The sequence below is a fragment of the Littorina saxatilis genome, linkage group LG16 (assembly GCF_037325665.1).
Source record: "Littorina saxatilis isolate snail1 linkage group LG16, US_GU_Lsax_2.0, whole genome shotgun sequence".
Lineage (NCBI taxonomy): Eukaryota > Metazoa > Mollusca > Gastropoda > Littorinimorpha > Littorinidae > Littorina > Littorina saxatilis.
In genome coordinates this window covers 26260305-26279302 of record NC_090260.1, presented here as the reverse complement: position 1 = coordinate 26279302, position 18998 = coordinate 26260305, and the positions used below count along the sequence as shown (strand labels likewise).

At 41.2% G+C, this 18998-nt stretch overlaps 1 protein-coding gene across 1 annotated transcript in view; it reads left to right on the top strand.

Annotated features, from left to right (window-relative positions):
• Window positions 1-18998, top strand: part of LOC138950689 (uncharacterized) — a gene marked incomplete in the record, with an annotated part of 144084 nt that overhangs the window by 23506 nt on the left and 101580 nt on the right. The window contains 14 exon segments of the mRNA XM_070322403.1: window positions 1847-1940; window positions 4226-4609; window positions 5236-5409; window positions 6868-6976; window positions 8522-8648; window positions 9226-9377; window positions 11084-11197; window positions 11555-11689; window positions 12996-13061; window positions 13486-13551; window positions 15333-15517; window positions 17229-17326; window positions 18007-18143; window positions 18818-18873. Of these exon segments, the coding sequence (XP_070178504.1) occupies window positions 1847-1940; window positions 4226-4609; window positions 5236-5409; window positions 6868-6976; window positions 8522-8648; window positions 9226-9377; window positions 11084-11197; window positions 11555-11689; window positions 12996-13061; window positions 13486-13551; window positions 15333-15517; window positions 17229-17326; window positions 18007-18143; window positions 18818-18873 (1897 nt within the window).

The window sequence follows — 18998 nt, the reverse complement described above, 5'->3', positions numbered from 1 at the left end:
AAAGGTCAGTTATTGTATCGAATTTAAATAGACTGAGTCGTAAAACTGTATGTCGATGCATTATTCTAAAGTAAACAATGTGATTGTGAAATAGGAGGAACAACTTTACTCCACGCGGAAAACTATAGTCAAGGCTGAACTAAAAGGTCAAATGTTGCGTCGCATTTAGTAGATATAGATTTAGTCCTAAAAATGTGCGTTGATGCAGTTCTCAGCAAAACAGGGTGATTGTGAAATACAGGGAAGAATTTTTACTCAAGAATGAGCTTAAAAGATCAGTGGTTTTGCTGCATTTAATATGAAATTAGTTGCAGAAACACAATGACGATGCAGCTCTCAACAAAATTAATTAATTATTTAATTAATTAATTCGTACAAAAATGAGGTTTTCGACTCACTGCAACAAGGTCACGTCAATGAAACTTGGTATGATTTCAAACGGACAGATGCCTGAGGCTTGACTTAAAGCCCCAGGGACTCCGTGCACCTGGACGTGAGAAGCACAGAAACGTTAACAGACAAATAAATCACACTCTGCACAGAAAACAGTCAGACTGGTATGTGACCAAGTGGAGGTGTAGCTTATACGCGACCCTCTAGTATATAGAGATTACACAACGTCATCGAGTGAGGGACCGAAAAATATTGAAACTCGAGGATGATTTTTTTGTGGTATCAACCGAGACCGTAGGTCGAGGTTGATACCACACAAAAAAATCATCCGAGAGTTTCAATATTTTTTGGTCCCTCACAAGATGACGTTTGTGTAATTTGTGTATACAATGATCAACGACAAAGACAAAAATTAAAACAAAAACAACACGAACTCTTTTCCATCGAGGAATGGTGGAAGGAAAATAACACAACCGGAAATAGATCTAGATCTAAATTGATCTCTATGACCCGTGCCTTGATACCATTGAGATCATAGGAGATGCACAGCAGTGCCGATACCAGGTTTCTTTAGCTTCACTTTAAAATGATATCAGAACGATAGTTATTCACTTGAAAGTGAACACAGGAGAGTTGTATACACTTCAATGATGCCTTTGGTTTCAGTTTTTTTAAATTTCTGTTCATGTTTTTATTTTTATTTTTTTTCTCGTTTGAGGCGATCGGGTCATTATAATTACCGGAAATGGAATAATGTTTAAGGCCTTTATTTTCAAGATTAACACTACTTTTAAACCAAGCAATTCTGCTCCTTTGCAAGGCACCTCAGCTTGCTAGGTCGCTCACATTTATTTCGTTAGCAGGTACTGACACACACACAATTTATATTTGTTAAATGCTAATGGCCCCTGTGTCAAGAACCGATGTTTCGTAAGACACAAGGCTTTGAAAACAGATACGAAAAACCAAGTATCAAGGTGTCCCCCATGATGTCTAATCTACCCCCCCCCCCCCACCCCCCCATCCTTACCCAACGTGAAAGCCTGAGATAATTTGCGATGGGGAGCCTAATTTTTTAACCCACAAAGGAATGCATCTACAAACTACTACTACTACAACTATTACTACAACTACTACTACGACTACTACTACTGCTACAACTACTACTACTGCTACAACTACTACTACTACTACTACTACTACTACTACTACTACTACTACTGCTACTGCTACTGCTACTACTACTACTACTACTACTACTACTACTACTACTACTACTACTACTACTACTACTACTACTACTACTACTACTACTACTACTACTACTTCCACCACCACCGTCAACTCCTTCAACACCACCCCAACAACCTTCAATCTATCAGATTCAACACTATTTGTCGATAATATATACCCATACATAAAATAACAAAAAAACATTGTGATCTGTTGCTAGGTAGCGTGTGTCCTCCGGTAACCATGACAACCGGTACCACTACTACAGCGCCATCTACAACTGCCGCGCCCTCTTACCCACGTGACCAATACAGGTAAGGCCACATTATAGCTTTCTGTTTGAAGACACAAATCCAAAAACAAAGAGGCTGCCAACGTTCCAACGTTCCAACGTTCCAGAATTCAGAATCAAAAAACAAGAAAGGTAGGTTGTTGGAACGTTTGTTATTGACAAAACAATACATTCGCATTATTGAATGAATTATTATTATTCAGTGAATGTATTGTTTTGTCAATAACAAACGTTCCAACAACTATACCTTTCTTGTTTTTGTGTGTTTAAAGACACATTCTTTCTAGTGTAAACCACCATGTAAATCCCGGATGATTTGTGGAGGTTTTTACACGGGGTAAATGTAGCCTTCTGCTTGAATGCATGTGTAGTAAATGTTAGCAGCCTGATCGCTTCTAGAACTTTAAGAGTCGACATTCTTTTTATTTTTTATATTTTTTTTTATATTTAGTCTTGTTTTGACTAAATGTTTTAACATAGACGGGGAATCGAGACGAGGGTGTGGTGTATGCATGTGTGTGTGTGTGTGTGTGTGTGTGTGTGTGTGTGTGTGTGTGTGTGTGTGTGTGTGTAGAGCGATTCAGACTAAACTACTGGACCGATCTTTATGAAATTTGACATGAGAGTTCCTGGGTATGAAATCCCCATACGTTTTTTTCATTTTTTTGATAAATGTCTTTGATGACGTCATATCCGGCTTTTCGTGAAAGTTGAGGCGGCACTGTCACGCCCTCATTTTTCAACCAAATTGGTTCAAATTTTGGTCAAGTAATCTTCGACGAAGCCCGGGGTTCGGTATTGCATTTCAGCTTGGTGGCTTAAAAATTAATTAATGACTTTGGTCATTAAAAATCTGAAAATTGTAAAAAAAAATAAAAATTTATAAAACGATCCAAATTTACGTTTATCTTATTCTCCATCATTTGCTGATTCCAAAAACATATAAATATGTTATATTCGGATTAAAAACAAGCTCTGAAAATTAAATATATAAAAATTATTATCAAAATTAAATTGTCCAAATCAATTTAAAAACACTTTCATCTTATTTCTTGTCGGTTCCTGATTCCAAAAACATATAGATATGATATGTTTGGATTAAAAACACGCTCAGAAAGTTAAAACAAAGAGAGGTACAGAAAAGCGTGCTATCCTTCTTAGCGCAACTACTACCCCGCTCTTCTTGTCAATTTCACTGCCTTTGCCGTGAGCGGTGGACTGACGATGCTACGAGTATACGGTCTTGCTGAAAAATGGCAGCTACTTGACTAAATATTGTATTTTCGCCTTACGCGACTTGTTTTTATATTTAGTCTTGTTTTGACTAAATGTTTTAACTTAGACGGGGAATAGAGACGAGGGTGTGGTGTATGTATGTGTGTGTGTGTGTGTGTGTGTGTGTGTGTGTGTGTGTGTGTGTGTGTGTGTGTGTGTGTGTGTGTGTTTGTGTGTGTGTGTGTGTGTGTGTGTGTGTGTGTGTGTGTGTGTGAGTGTTTGTGTGTGTAGAGCGATTCAGAGAAAACTATTGGACCGATCTTCATGAAACTTCACATGAAAGTTCCTGGGTATGATATCCCCACATGTTTTTTTCATTTTTTGGATAAATGTCTTTGATGACTTTATATCCGGCTTTTTGTGAAAGTTGAGGCGGCACTGTCACAGCCTCATTTTTCAATAAATGTAGTAATTTCGCCTTACGCGACTTTTTTTTTTTTTTTTTTTTTTTTTTTTTTGCTGTATGTATTTTGCAGATTGACATTTGCTGCAGTCTCAACACTGATTGTGTAGAATATTCCCACTCTGCAAAAGAAGCAGACAGGGTATAGTTTTATCTCACACAAAACAAATACAATGGTAGCTCAGGGTTATTGTGCTTCTTCTTCTTCTTCTTCTTCTTCTGCGTTCGATGTTATGGCCGTTAAATGTTTAGGTCGGTGGCTGCCAAGAAGTCCGCAATCTTCTGAAGATCGGCAGTGGGTCCCTAGAGCTTGGTGCCCAGGCTTGTGCCTTCCGGCCAGTAGTGCTGGCGTGCTGTCTCCAGGTGTGGGCATGTTTGTAGAACGTGCTCAGGGGTTTGTTCCTCTGAGCCACACTCACATTGGGCTGTGTCGCTGAGTTCCAGTCCCTTCGGGTGTTTTATCAGCCCACAGTGACCAGTGCGCAGACGAAGAATGGTGGTCTGGCTTCTTCTGTCAAGTTTGTTGATTTGGTCTTCCTGTGGGTTGTAGTTGTTGTGGTTATTGTGCTAATAGTTATAATACTAATAGTGATGCATTTTACTGATATATATTTATATCCACATTTCAGGTTACCCACGAATGTGATACCGAACCATTACACACTTCGGCTACAACCACACATCTACGGGTCAGACCCTAGCGCTTTCTACTTCGAAGGGTCCGTGACCATTGACGTCACATGCAAACAGACCACTGACGTCATAACCTTACACGTCGACAGGCTCGCCATCGAAGAAAAAGACGTCAGTGTGGAAGTCGCAAGCTCGAGAGTTTCCGTGAACATTCGGAACATTTCGTACGAAAAGGAACCTCATTTCTATCACATTCATTTGAGTGATGAATTGTTGGCGAACACAGACTATAAGATTATGTTTAAGAACTTCAGAGGAAACCTCAGCACGGATGGCGAAGGGTTGTACATCAGTTCGTACAAAGATGGAGACCAGACAATGTGAGTAAGATATGTGTTGTCGTTGCTATTGTTGCTATTGTTGGTTATGGGGGGTGGTTGTTGTGGTGGTTATTGTGGTTGTTGTTGTTGTTGTTTTTGTTGTTGTTGGTGTTGGTGTTGGTGTTGTTGTTGTTGTTGTTGTTGTTGTATTTATTTATTTATTTATTTATTTTTCCGTGTATTTAATCGTTAACGTTTGTGTTGATCTGTTCATTCACTTTATGTATATTTTTCATCTATTATCTTCATCTATTTACAATGTATTTACTTTTAGTTCCTTTGTTCATTTGTTTATCAAACAATTTATTTATAATTGATGTATATTACTCATTTTACTGATTGATTGATTGATTTATTGATTGATTGATTGATTGATTGATGATTGGTTGATTGATTGATTGAATGATTGATTGATTAATGTAATTAATTCACACTTTATTTATTCACGTATTCTGGTGTTTCTGAATTAACCTATTCACACTCATATCTTTGCAATTTATTTCTTCTTTTTTAATTCATCATTTCTTTAGCCTTTTTAAGCTTTCAGCATGCTTCTTCGAATCATAAGGTCTTTCTTGTTCGTCTTCTTTTTTATTTTTGTTTTTACATATTTGACCCATTTGCAGTTATCTTGCGACAACCCAAATGGAAGCTCCCCACGCCAGAAAAACGTTCCCATGCTTCGATGAGCCCGCCATGAAAGCGACGTTCGATACCACTTTGGTTCGTAAGAGAGACACAGGCAGAAACTACATCACTTTGTCCAACATGAACAATATTTCAACAACGCCGATTGCAGAGTGAGTTAATTGTGTCTCTGTCTGTCTGTCTGTCTGTCTGTCTGTCTGTCTGTCTGTCTGTCTGTCTGTCTGTCTGTCTGTCTGTCTGTCTGTCTGTCTGTCTGTCTGTCTGTCTGTCTGTCTGTCTGTCAAGGTATGTGTATGTCTGTCTGTCTGTCTCTCAGAATGTCTGTCTGTCTGCCAGCTAGTGTATGTGTTTGACGGTCTGTCTGTCTATCAGAATGTCTGTCTGTCTGCCAGCTAGTGTATGTGTTTGACGGTCTGTCTGTCTATCAGAATGTCTGTCTGTCTGCCAGCTAGTGTATGTGTTTGACGGTCTGTCTGCCTGTTTCTATGCCTGTCCTTGTCCCTGTCTGCCTGTTGGTCTATTTGGCTGTCTGTCTGTCTGTCTGTCTGTCTGTCTGTCTGTCTGTCTGTCTGTCTGTGTGTCTGTCTGTCTGTCTGTCTCTCTCTCTCTCTCTGTCTCTCTCTCTCTCTCTCTTTCTCTCTCTCTCTATGTCTCTCTCTCTCTCTTTCTCTTTCTCTCTCTTTCTCTCTGTCTCTCTGTATCTCTCTCTGTCTGTCTCTGTCTGTCTCTGTCTCTCTCTGTCTCTCTCTGTCTCTGTCTCTGTCTCTCTCTCTCTCTCTCTCTCTCTCTCTCTCTCTCTCTCTCTCTCTCTGTATAAGACCAGTCTTGCCTTTTCGGGTACTTCAGTTTGGAATTCACTTCCATCATCCTTTAAGCACTTAAAGTCATTAAAAAGTTTTAAAAAATGCGTTAAAAACCACTCAATGTCTGAGTAGTTTCACGCCTTTTGATTTACCACACTTAGTATTACGTCAAAAATATGATGTGCATTGTATATTCTGAACTCCATTTGGACACGTACCAACATTGCCCTGCGTAGTCTCTGTGCAAAGTCGGAATTTGTATCAATCAAGTTTTGAAACGCCACTTGTTTTTTTTTTTTTAATCATAACAATAACCCATCACAGAAGCAAATAATACGTTGATTCTTGGTATGTGACCAAGTGGAGGGATGGTCTTATATCCCAGGTAAAAGCCTGTCCAGGTCTGAGATGGGGAGCCGAACTGCTTTCACGAGAAGTAGTCCCGTGCCTTTAAATAATGTTGGTGCCAAAAGCCAAGACTCGGGGGCCCGGGTAGCTCAGGTGGTAAGAGCACTGGACTGATGATCCTAGGGTCGCGAGTTCGAATCCGGGCAGGGACGGACACGGGCCAACTTTACGGTATCCATGCCCCACCCCCAGGTCACCTCATACGTGGCACGTAAAAGACCTCGGTAATTCTGCCATAAGTGCAGATGGCTGATACCACCCAAACACGCATACACTTGTGTATCTCATCGAAAGTCGGTATAAAACCCGGGAACATGCCCCTAATGGCTTTGCCGTGAGGGCTTAAACTTGAATTTCTCTCTGAAGCCAAGACTGATGAGGGTTTTACGCCTGTTGCAGCGGATGGGTAGAGGACAAGTATAACACTACCATGGTGATGCCTACCTACCTGCTGGCCTTCGTTGTGTGCGACTATGACAGATTGAGCGACAACACTATGGGAATCAAGGTACGTTATTTTGAGCATCAACACTATGGGAATCACGGTACGTTATTTTGAGCATCAACACTATGGGAATCACGGTACGTTATTTTGAGCAACAACACTATGGGAATCACGGTACGTTATTTTGAGCATCAACACTATGGGAATCACGGTACGTTATTTTGAGCAACAACACTATGGGAATCACGGTACGTTATTTTGAGCATCAACACTATGGGAATCACGGTACGTTATTTTGAGCAACAACACTATGGGAATCACGGTACGTTATTTTGAGCAACAACACTATGGGAATCACGGTACGTTATTTTGAGCATCAACACTATGGGAATCACGGTACGTTATTTTGAGCGACAACACTATGGGAATCACGGTACGTTATTTTGAGCAACAACACTATGGGAATCACGGTACGTTATTTTGAGCAACAACACTATGGGAATCACGGTACGTTATTTTGAGCAACAACACTATGGGAATCACGGTACGTTATTTTGAGCAACAACACCATGGGAATCACGGTACGTTATTTTGAGCAACAACACCATGGGAATCACGGTACGTTATTTTGAGCATCAACACTATGGGAATCACGGTACGTTATTTTGAGCAACAACACTATGGGAATCACGGTACGTTATTTTGAGCAACAACACTATGGGAATCACGGTACGTTATTTTGAGCAACAACACCATGGGAATCACGGTACGTTATTTTGAGCATCAACACCATGGGCATCACGGTACGTTATTTTGAGCAACAACACCATGGGAATCACGGTACGTTATTTTGAGCAACAACACTATGGGAATCACGGTACGTTATTTTGACAGCTTGGTGGGTACTGTTATACTTTGTCTGGCCTGCGTACTTCTGTGAAAATTAAATTGTATCCAGCGACCCTGTTTAGGTGATTTGTTTATGGTAAAGGAACTGGGTTGGTTTTGTTGTGGCACGACGAACCAATGAAAACAATTACAGTTTGTATATGTGTGAGAGTGATTTTGTGTGTGTGCGTGTGTGTGCGTGTGTGTGTGTGTGTGTGTGTGTGTGTGTGTGTGTGTGTGTGTGTGTGTGTGTGTGTGTTTGTGCGTGTGTGTGTGAGAGATATATATAGAGAGAGAGATAGCGGGAGAGAGATAATATAGACATAAATATATACTCACACGCGCGTGTGTTGGTGCGTGCGTGCGCTCGAATGTAAGTATTGTTTGGGTGCTTGGATACGTTTATGTTTTCGTGCGTGTGTGTATGCGCGTTCATGTGTGCGTACGTGTGTGCGTGTGTGCATGCGTGTGTGTGTTCTAGTTGTGTTTCTACTCGAAGGAAAGAACTATGACTATGAATGAAATATATGTTTAAGATCAGAACTGATTATGACTTCAATTTTCTTTGTGTTTCCCTTCAAAAAATGCATTTATGTGCACGTAACAATTGATTCTGTCGTAATATCCACGGTTTCAAATGTGAGACACGAAGCTTCACCGTCATGGTTTATTTTTGCCTTCAATATTTGCATGTTTATCCAATGGCTTTGTTTCTAACAGTACAGCACCTGGGCTCGTTCGAACGCGTTACAATACGCAGAGAAGGCGCAGCAACACGGACTCCGACTGTTCGAGTACTTCGAGTCACGTTTCAATCCCAACTACAGCACCGTTATAAACAAGTTAGGTAAGGGATCCGGGTTGATTTATGTCTTTTTGAATGAAACACACAAACAGAGGAAAACAACTAACACACGCTGATACACACACGCGCGTTCGCACGCACGCACAGACAGACAGACAGACAGACAGACAGACAGACAGACAGACAGACAGTTCACTTGCTTACCTGTGTTTTATCACTCACCACCATGTTAATCCTATTCCTCATCCTCATGCCTCAAGAGAGGGCCCCCCTGTGATGAGCTGAAATAAAACCTTGAAACCTGAATGTATCGATTGAACATCAGAACTTTCTTTGAGCCATGTGACGTCAGAGTCCGACAAAAACTCATATTTAGGCTGTACATAAAAAGTGCATAATTTGTGTGCGTTCCATCGTACACAATAAAAGGAAATCTAACTAAAATCGATCGATACATAAATTAATGGTATTTGTATTGTTGACCAAAATACGACATTTTACACGGATCTTGACAGTCAATGGTGCGGTCTCGGAGGAACACTGACTGTCTCGATCAGTGTAAAATGTCATATTTTGGTCAAGAATACAAATAACGTATAATTTAACATTGTGGTGGCAGACAACATCGCCATACCTGATTTCAACGCTGGAGCCATGGAGAACTGGGGACTGATCACCTACAGGGAGGCGCTGCTCTACAAGCCTGGAGTGGCCGCCGCGTCCGACGAGGACTGGATAGCTGAGGTCATCGGACACGAGATCGCCCACATGGTCAGTGTCTCGGCCATTATCTATATATATATACGACTAGAGTCTGTGTGTCTGTCTGTGTATCTGTCTGTGTATCTGTGCGCGATGCACGGCCAAAGTTCTCGATGGATCTGCTTCAAATTTGGTGGGCATATTCAGGTAGACCCGGGACACGACACAACCTGGTCGATATTTCAACACGTGCTCTCAGCGCGCAGCGCGGAACCGATTTTGGTTCCACCTCAGCTATTTTGGTTCCACCTCAGCTTACCCGGGCCCCCATACCGACACACCATAGCCGCTACACCACATCACAACGCCAAAGTTCTCGGTGGATCTTTTTCAAATTTGGACACCGTATTCAGCTACACCCCGGACACAATATCATCGATGAAATATTTCAACACGTGCTCTCAGCGCGCAGCGCTGAACTCATTTTCGTTTTTGTGTTCATTTCACCATTATAAGTAACTCTTCCTTATCTTCTCCAGTGTTTGGCGTTTATCTCCCTTCCTTCGTGTGGCTTTCCCGTTCAGTTGTAAGTTACTACACTGCGCTGTCCACTGCGCTGAGCGTCTTCGGATATTCCCGGCGTTCTGTTACTGTTACCTATTTTTAGAAGGTCAACGCAGTGTACAGAACGTAAATTGGACCCGTAAATTATCCTCACTGTAAAAGTGCAAAGGTCGAATCAATTTATAGCCACGCGAAAAATACACTGTCATCTATCTCTCTATAGATACGGCTTCTCTGTGTTTGTGTGTGTGTGTGTGTGAGTGTGTGTGTCTCTATGTAAGCAACACCTGTGCATTCTTCAGTTCTGTTTGTGATGTGGTCTGGCGGCTTTTGTGTACTTTTATGTACTGGCCTTCCTTTGAGAAGCCATAACTTGCTCAGTCCTGTTTGAGTGGAGTTCGCCTCCAAAGGTGATTAACACGGTTACATTCGTCGACAAGGATGGGACTCGATATGGTCAGGAATGGCATTATGGCCACTGAATCATTTTCGTGCTGTTCCCATTCCACGAATCTGGGAGGGACCTAAGCTTGGCGGGTCCATAGTTCGGACCCGCGTACGGCTCTAAGTACTTCTTCCCGGCGAAGCCGGCTACCCGGCGAAGCGGGTATTCATTCTAGTTGCAAATACGCACTGATGAGTTTTGTTCTTCTTTTTGTCTTTGTTTTTTTTTAATAGTTCATTTTCTCGTTTGTGGCACTATTGAGTTGTTTGGTTGGTGGTGGTGGTGTACCGGTGGTGGTGTTGTTGTTGTTGTTTTGTTGTTGTTGTTGTTGTTGTTGTTGTTGTTGTTGTTGTTGTTGTTGTTGAGATGGTGGTGTTGTTGTTATTGTGAGTAGCCGCTGCGTCCGACGAGGACTGGATAGCTGAGGTCATCGGACACGAGATCGCCCACATGGTCAGTGCCTTAGCCGTGCACATAAGTACTGTATTAAGTTTTTCTCTTGTTTTCTTAGTTTTTTGTACAGGTTTTTTTTCCTCTCGTTTGTGGCACTATTGAGTTGTTTTGTTTGTGGTGGCGGTTATAGTTGATGTTGTTGTCGGTGGTTATGGTTTTTTTTAAAGAATTTCCCTATCCCTGGGGTGGGTGTTTTCGGAGCTAGTTTGTTTGTTTTGTTTTTTTTCTTCTTGTATTGTCCTCATATTCAATATGGCTAGTCTACACATGTGCCTGTAGCACACACATGTCACACATCTTTATCATCTTGCAGTGGTTTGGTAACCTGGTGTCCCCTAAGTGGTGGAGCTGGCTGTGGCTCAACGAGGCCTTTGCCTCCTTCTGGGACTTCTACTCTGTGGGAGAGACATACCCCCTCTGGAGAACGGTCAGTGTGTGTGTATGTGTGTGTGTGTGTGTGTGTGTGTGTGTGTGTGTGTGTGTGTGTGTGTGTGTGTCTTTGTGTGTGTGTGTGTGTGTGTGTTTGTGTGTGTGTGTGTGGGGGGGGTGCATGTGTGTGTGTGTGTGTGTGGGGGGGGTGTAAGTAGATGAACGGAAAGTGCAAGACATAACAAAAATACAAACACACACACAAACAAAACAAACCATCTATTGTTTATTGTTCATCTCCGCTCTTGCTGTACCAACAGACAATTACACAGGAACGTTTGCTCTGAAGAAAACATAATTCTAGACAACGCCGCACTTTATATTTCTCGCACATTTTTATTTTCAATTCTTCAAGACCGATGTGGCGATAGCTCAGGGCCTGCATTCCGTGATGACGTCAGACGCACTTGCGTCATCGCATCCTCTGACGGCTGACGTGGAGACCAGGGCGGAAATCGACTCCATCTTTGACGCCGTGACGTACACCAAGGTGAGATGTCATTAAAACTGTTAAAGAAACCTTCCTTAGACGTGTGAATCGTGTTGTATAGATCATATCTGATGTGTCGAATTATATATTTTTTGATGGACAATAATATTCCAAAAGCTTGAGTCCTTGTTAAAAGTGCTTTCCTTCTCGTTAGTTACCGCATGTTTGCACAGGATAAAGACTTTCTTTAGTCAGAAAAAAAAGTGTGTTTCAGATGACAAGGCAACACATAGATAAATAATAAACAAGTCTAAAACATTTTTTAAATTCATTATTTTTACACCCCCGGTATAGGGGTGTGTATAGGTTTCACTCGATGTGTTTGTGTGTTTGTGTTCGCAAGTAGATCTCAAGAATGAACGGACCGATCGTCACCAAACTTGGTGAACAGGTTCTGTACATTCCTGAGACGGTCCTAGATCCTTACAAAAATTGGGACCAGTCAAACACACGGTTAGGGAGTTATTGGTGGATTAAAATTATACGACTTATAGACGGACACCCCCGTTGGTCAAAGGGAAATAACCTTCTCAGTTGATGGCAGTGAGAATGGTTATTTCCCTTTGACCAACGGGAGTGTTTTTCCTATCAGAGGAATTTCTTGTTTTAATTCTTTTTATTTGTTTTTAAAGATTTAAATGTCTTTGTACCCAGGCGCATAATTATGGCTTTAACTGGCCGGTGTCACGAACTAAAAACTCTGCCTGAACAATCCTTTTCATTGCGGTCAATGCGCAAGCGCTAACATGGGGAGATTAATCAGGTCGTGAACAACCTAACCCTAACCCTAACCCTTACCCTAACCCTTACCCTAATCCTAACCCTAATCCTAACCCTAACCCTAACCCATGGTTCGTTCGGTCAAAGGGTCGCATTTTTTAAGTCCAAGATTGGCGCATGCGCATTGACCGCAATGAGATGGATTGTTCAGCAGAGTTTTCAGTTCGTGACACCGGAACGCATGTTTTGGTATGAGTGTATGTAACGGTATGACCGTATCGCATGTAAAAGCCTGGCTGCATCTCAGATGGTGAGCCAAAGGACTTTGCCTTAAGGTGAAAAATATGTCAATGTGCCCAATTTATTCCCATGAATACCCCGTTTGTACATAAAATAGACAGGCAGTTGAATTTTGAGTATCTGTCCAAGTGGATTAAGGTTGCTCTTTTCTCACGACAAAGCTAGGACAGGTCTGGAGTGATAACATGAGAGGAAAGTTACCGGTGAAGGGGCAAAATGTAGGTCGTTCTGATTGTTTTGCGTCTTGGACATACGTTTTATGTAAATATGAGTTTATTTGTTGCAGGGATCGTTCGTCGTTCGCATGATGCACTTTATCATGGGGCAGGACAACTTCATCGAAGCACTCAACGTCAGTTTCACCACTTCGTATTTGTTACACAAGTCTACCAAATTATTTATTTTTAAGTTTCACCACTTCGTATTTGTTACACAAGTCTACCAAATTATTTATTATTACGTTTATTTTCACAGAGTTGTAAGTATGAATGTGAGTAGACAATTGTCTTTTTTTCCTTCTAATTCGTGATGTTTTAGTGAGTGTATGTGTGCGCGCAATAACTTCCCCATACGTTTGAAGTGACTGAGTTCCGAATGTTCAGTGTGAGTCTCTGTATGGTATAATTTGTACGTGATCCCTGTTTATATACCTTTACATGTCTAATTTTGCATCAGAAAATCAACGTGAGCTTTTGTGAGAACGGGCGATTAGTGGTCGTTAATTACCATCATTGCTATCATTGTATTTATCATCAGGTTATGTGCTTCTGTTGCAGCTTTACCTCGATCAAAACAAGTTTGGAAACGCAGAGCACACGGACCTGTGGCACGCCCTCGATACGGTAAATGTTCCATGTGTATAATTGTTTGACTTGGAATGTTGTGGGTTAAAACTTTGTAAAGTGTATATATTATATTTCGATGTGTAATATTATTTGATTTGGAATTATGCACAGAATAATGTATTTATGTATGTTTTTGTGTGGCGCTTAGAATTGTTCTAGGATTTGTGCCATATACATATCATCATTATTATTAGTACATGTAGTACATAATTAACGTCCTTCTCGCGCAATATTGTGATTGCCAAATTACATCGATACGGAAAGAAAGGACGGTACATGATCGAATGCGAAAGAGAGAGAGAGGGAGAGACAGAGAGACAGAGAGACAGACAGAGAGACAGACAGACAGACAGACAGACAGACAGAGACAGAGAGACAGAGAGAGAGAGACAGAGACAGAGAGAGAGACAGAGAGAGACAGAGACAGAGGGTACATGATCGAATGCGAAAGAGAGAGAGAGAGAGAGAGAGAGAGAGAGAGAGAGAGAAAGAGAGAGAGAGAGACAGACAGACAGATAGATAGACAGACAGACAGACAGAGAGAGAGAGAGACACACAGAGAGAGAGACACACAGAGAGAGACAGAGAGAGACAGAGATAATAAACATGGAATACAAAGCTGTAATTTTTAACAACAAATCTAAAAAGATTTTCATGCCATATTGCACAACACATTTTGACACACACCCAACCTCACACAAGCACACATACACACTTACACACACACACACATGTACCCACACACTCACACAGACACACACAAACACATACACACACAAACACACACACACACACACACACACACACACACACACACACACACACACAATAAATTCAACAAATATTTAAACACATAAAAAGAATTAAGTAAGCGTTTAAACTCTTCAGGGGAGATGGTTGTGGCAGACCGATTTGAGTTCTGTTTAGATTTACCTAATATGTTATTAACAGCACGCCAACCAGTTGCAATATCTTTCTTGTCTGTCTGTTGCTGTTTGTCTGTCCGTCCATTTGTTCGTCCGTCCGTCTGTCCCTCACCCCTCTCTCTCTCTGTCTCTGTCTCTCTCTGTCTCTCTCTGTATCTCTCTGTATCTCTTTCGCATTCGATCATGTACCCTCTGTCTCTGTCTCTCCCTGTCTGTCTGTCTGTCTGTCTGTCTCTCTCTCTGTCTCTCTGTCTGTCTGTCTCTCTCTCTCTCTCTCTCTCTCTCTCTCTCTTTCGCATTCGATCATGTACCCTCTGTCTCTGTCTCTCTCTGTCTCTCTCTCTGTCTCTCTCTCTGTGTCTCTCTGTCTCTGTCTGTCTGTCTGTCTGTCTCTCTGTTTCTCTCTCTGTCTCAGAGAGAGAGAGAGAGAGAGAGAGGGAGAGAGAGAGAGAGAGAGAGAGAGAGAGAGAGAGGGAGAGAGGGAGAGAGAGAGTGGAAGAGGGGGAAGGACGGACGAACGGATGGACAGACAGACAGCGACAGACAGATAGCTAGAGACAAAGTGAAAGAGAATGTGAGAGAGAGATACAGACATACAGACAGACAGACATACAACCAGACAAACATAAACAGACAGAGAGAGAGTGCTTTAACTTTTCTTCTACACCACACACACATCACTCATTATTTAGGCTTTTAATTGTCTCGTTATTCTGCTAAGCATTACGATATCGATGTCACACATTAGTTGCATTATCCGTGCCCTGTTCCAAGTCATCATGACTCCATGATTGTATCAGGGTACAGTTTGTGTCATCCCGATGTCATGCGTGTATCTTGATTTTCACACAGGTGGGCATGACACTAAGTCCTCAAGTGAACATGACCTTGAGAATGGACCCCTGGGTGACCCAGATGGGATTCCCCGTTGTCACGGTAACGAAAAGCAGCGACGGCAAGCTCATGTTGTCACAGCAACGCTTCTTGCTGGGAACCGAGGACAGCACCGATGACAGATACAAGGATCCTCTTTACAAGTGAGGATGTATGGATGGATGGATGGATTGGTAGATGGATGGATGGATGGATGAATGAATGAGTTAACAAAGGGATTAATGGATCAATGAATGCATGAACGAGTTGAAGAATGAATTGATGAATCAATCAATCAATGAATCAATGAATAAAATGCATGGATGAATGAATGAATGAATAGGAGAATCATATCTCTGCCTGTATATCTCCCTGTCAGTCTCTCGGTCTTTCGTCGGTCTTTCTCTGTTCCTTTTTCTGTCTGTCTGTCTGTCTGTCTGTCTGTCTGTCTGTCTGTCTGTCTGTATGTCTGCCTCCCTCTATCTGTGTTAGTCTGTTTCCCTATCGTTCTGTTTACCTGACCTGTCTCCATTTGTATGTCTGTTTTTTGTCTCTCACTGTTTTTCACTCTCTCTCTTTCTCTCTAAATTTCTCTCTCTGTCTTTCTGTCTCTCCCTCACTTAATTCTCTCTTACTCTCTCCCTCCCCCTTTATTTTCTTATTCTGGAATAAATTTGAGATGCTGACAAGTAGAAAGACAACTCTGACAAGGAAACGTGAATAAAATGTATGCATGAATGGCTGACAGAATTCATGTATTAGTTATTTGGGTGAGGAATCAAGAGTTGATGAATGAAGGAATTAATCAGCGAACGGATGAATACATGGATGATTGCAAGAATAATATGTACTCCTCTCTCTCTCTCTCTCTCTCTCTCTCTCTCTCTCTCTCTCTCTCTCTCTCTCTCTCTCTCTCTCTCTCTCTCTCTCTCTCTCTCTCTCTCTCAAGTTCAATTCAATTCAAAGTTCAATTCTCTCTCTCTCTCTCTCTCTCTCTCTCTCTCTCTCTCTCTCTCTCTCTCTCTCTCTCTCTCTCTCTCTCTCTCTCTCTCTCTCTCTACATTGCTTATTCTGTTACCCTCGAAAAATAAAATTCAATCAATCAATCAATTAATCAATCTCTCTCTCTCTCAATCTCTCTCTCTCTCTCTCTCTCTCTCTCTCTCTCTCTCTCTCTCTCTCTCTTTTTTTAATCTCTCTCTATGTCTGTCTCTCTCCCTCTCTTCTCAGTCTCTCTCCCTCCCCCTTTGTTTTCTTGTTCTGGAATAAATGCGAGTTACATAAAGGTTTGAATAGTTAAGAGCCGAACAAAATTTGCGTGATGATTTTAAACAGTTTGATCCCAAAAAGCAAAGAGTTATATAACACAAACAAAAAAAACAGAGCAAATTTGAGAAGATGGTGTGCATGGGAGGCAATCCACTCGCTGCAATTCAAAAAGCGATTTGCAGGTGTTGTTTCCCCTGATACATTACTGGTTGTTGTCTTTGTGTACAATATGTACTCGTTTTCGCAGCTGATTTACATCTTTTCAAACGATTTCTTGTGAGCTTTTAGATTAACATTCAGCCTTTAGACTTTGTTGACTACTACTACTACTACTACTACTACTACTACTACTACTACTACTACTACTACTACTACTACTACTACTACTACTGACGATGATGCTGCTGATAATGACGATGCTACTGATTATGATGATAGTTACGATGATCATGATAGTGCTGCTGCAGCTTCTGATGATGATGATGATGATGATGATGATGATGATGATGATGATGATGATGATGATGATGATGATGATGTTTTACGGCTTTTGGTATTGGTATATTGTTATTTATTTTTCTGTATTTTGCTTTATGTTTCTTGCAGCTACAAATGGGAAATACCCATCACGTACACATCCAGTGAAAATACCAGCTTCCATCAGGCCCGACAAAATATCCACTGGCTGGAAAAAGACAGAACTTGTAAGTCCCACCTAAAAGCAGTTGATTAAATAATTGTTTGTTGTCTGCCTTTTCTGCAATCATTCGTAATTTTTGTTTCTTTACTCGTAGTTAGGATAGAGAATGTATTTATATTATTTTGTATGTTATTTTTCTCTCGCTATTTTTGCTCTTGTTTGGGGTTTCTTATCAGTAATTATCCTGCAAATGAATCTATCAATCAACCAATCAATCAATCTTTCAATCATTTAATCAGTCGATCGATCGATCGATCAATCAATCAATCAATCAATCAATCGACCAATCAATCAATTAACCAATCAACCGATTGATTGACTATATCAATGCGAAATCCTCCGGACAAGATGTTTAACTTTTTGAAAGGCATCAAGATGTTAAACAAGATTGGAAGCGACGAGTGTAAACGAGTTATACTTTTTTTATTTTTTATTTTTTTTATTTCAAACCTGGTTCATTTTTATTGCGAGCGACCTAAATGTAAATAGTTTTACACACGGAAACTATCATCATATTTACTGAGAAAAAGGAGACACAATTAAATCGGTTTCATAGAGCGACATAAGCTGAAGGAACATAAACATTAAAAAATAAAAAATAAACTCTTAGAAAGAACCTTGGCGTAGATATGTGACCATGTTGACCATATTGTCAAACTTTGATACTTTGATGATTTTATGCAGTGGAGATCTCCGATCCCACACAAGGGTCGACGGACGGCTGGTACGTGGTGAACGTGCAGCAGTATGGCTACTTTCGTGTCAACTACGACAGCAGCAACTGGAACGCTCTTATCACACAGCTCAAAGCTGACCACACCGTAAGCATTTTCTTCTTTTTGTTCTTGTTGTTGTTACACCCCCGGTATATGGGTGTGTATAGGTTTCGGTCGATGTGTTTGTTTGTTTGTTTGTGTGTTTGTGTGTTTGTGTTCGCATATAGATCTCAAGAATGAACGGACCGATCGTCACCAAACTTGGTGAACAGGTTCTATACATTCCTGAGACGGTCCTTACAAAAATTGGGACCAGTTAAACACACGGTTAGGGAGTTATTGGTGGATTAAGATTCTACAAGGACTTATAGAGAAACATATTCATGGTCAAAGGGAAATAACCTTCTCAGTTGGTGGCAGTGAGAATGGGTGCAGTGAGAATGGTTATTTCCCTTTGACCAACGGGGGTGTTTTTCCTACCTCGAAGGAATTTCTTGTTATTGTTGTTCTTCTTCTGCTTCTTCTTATCGTTATTATACCTCTTCTTGTTCTTATTCTTGCTCTTATTGTTGTTGAAAACTCAGTTTTCAAATTCAAAACTAGATTTGTGCAGCCACGTTCGCTTCGCGCAGCCTAGTGACACACAATTCGAGGTCATCGTGCGATGCGTGCAGCCTGTCTTATAGTTATCATTTAAATGCATTAAAATCATTCATCTTGTTGCATGAATATTTTCATCCACACACATCTGACGAAACTCTTCTTTTTTTCTCCATCAGAAAATCCATCCCGTCAACAGGGCTCAGATCATCAACGATGCCTGGAATCTCGTCAAGTAGGTCGTTTTCGTCTTCCCCTTTGTGTGTGAAATAGAGTAGAGGAAGAGAGAACGATAGAGAGAAACCTGGGGTTGTGTGTGTGTGAGTGTGTCATTGGTTGGGTGGCGGTGGCGGTGGCGGT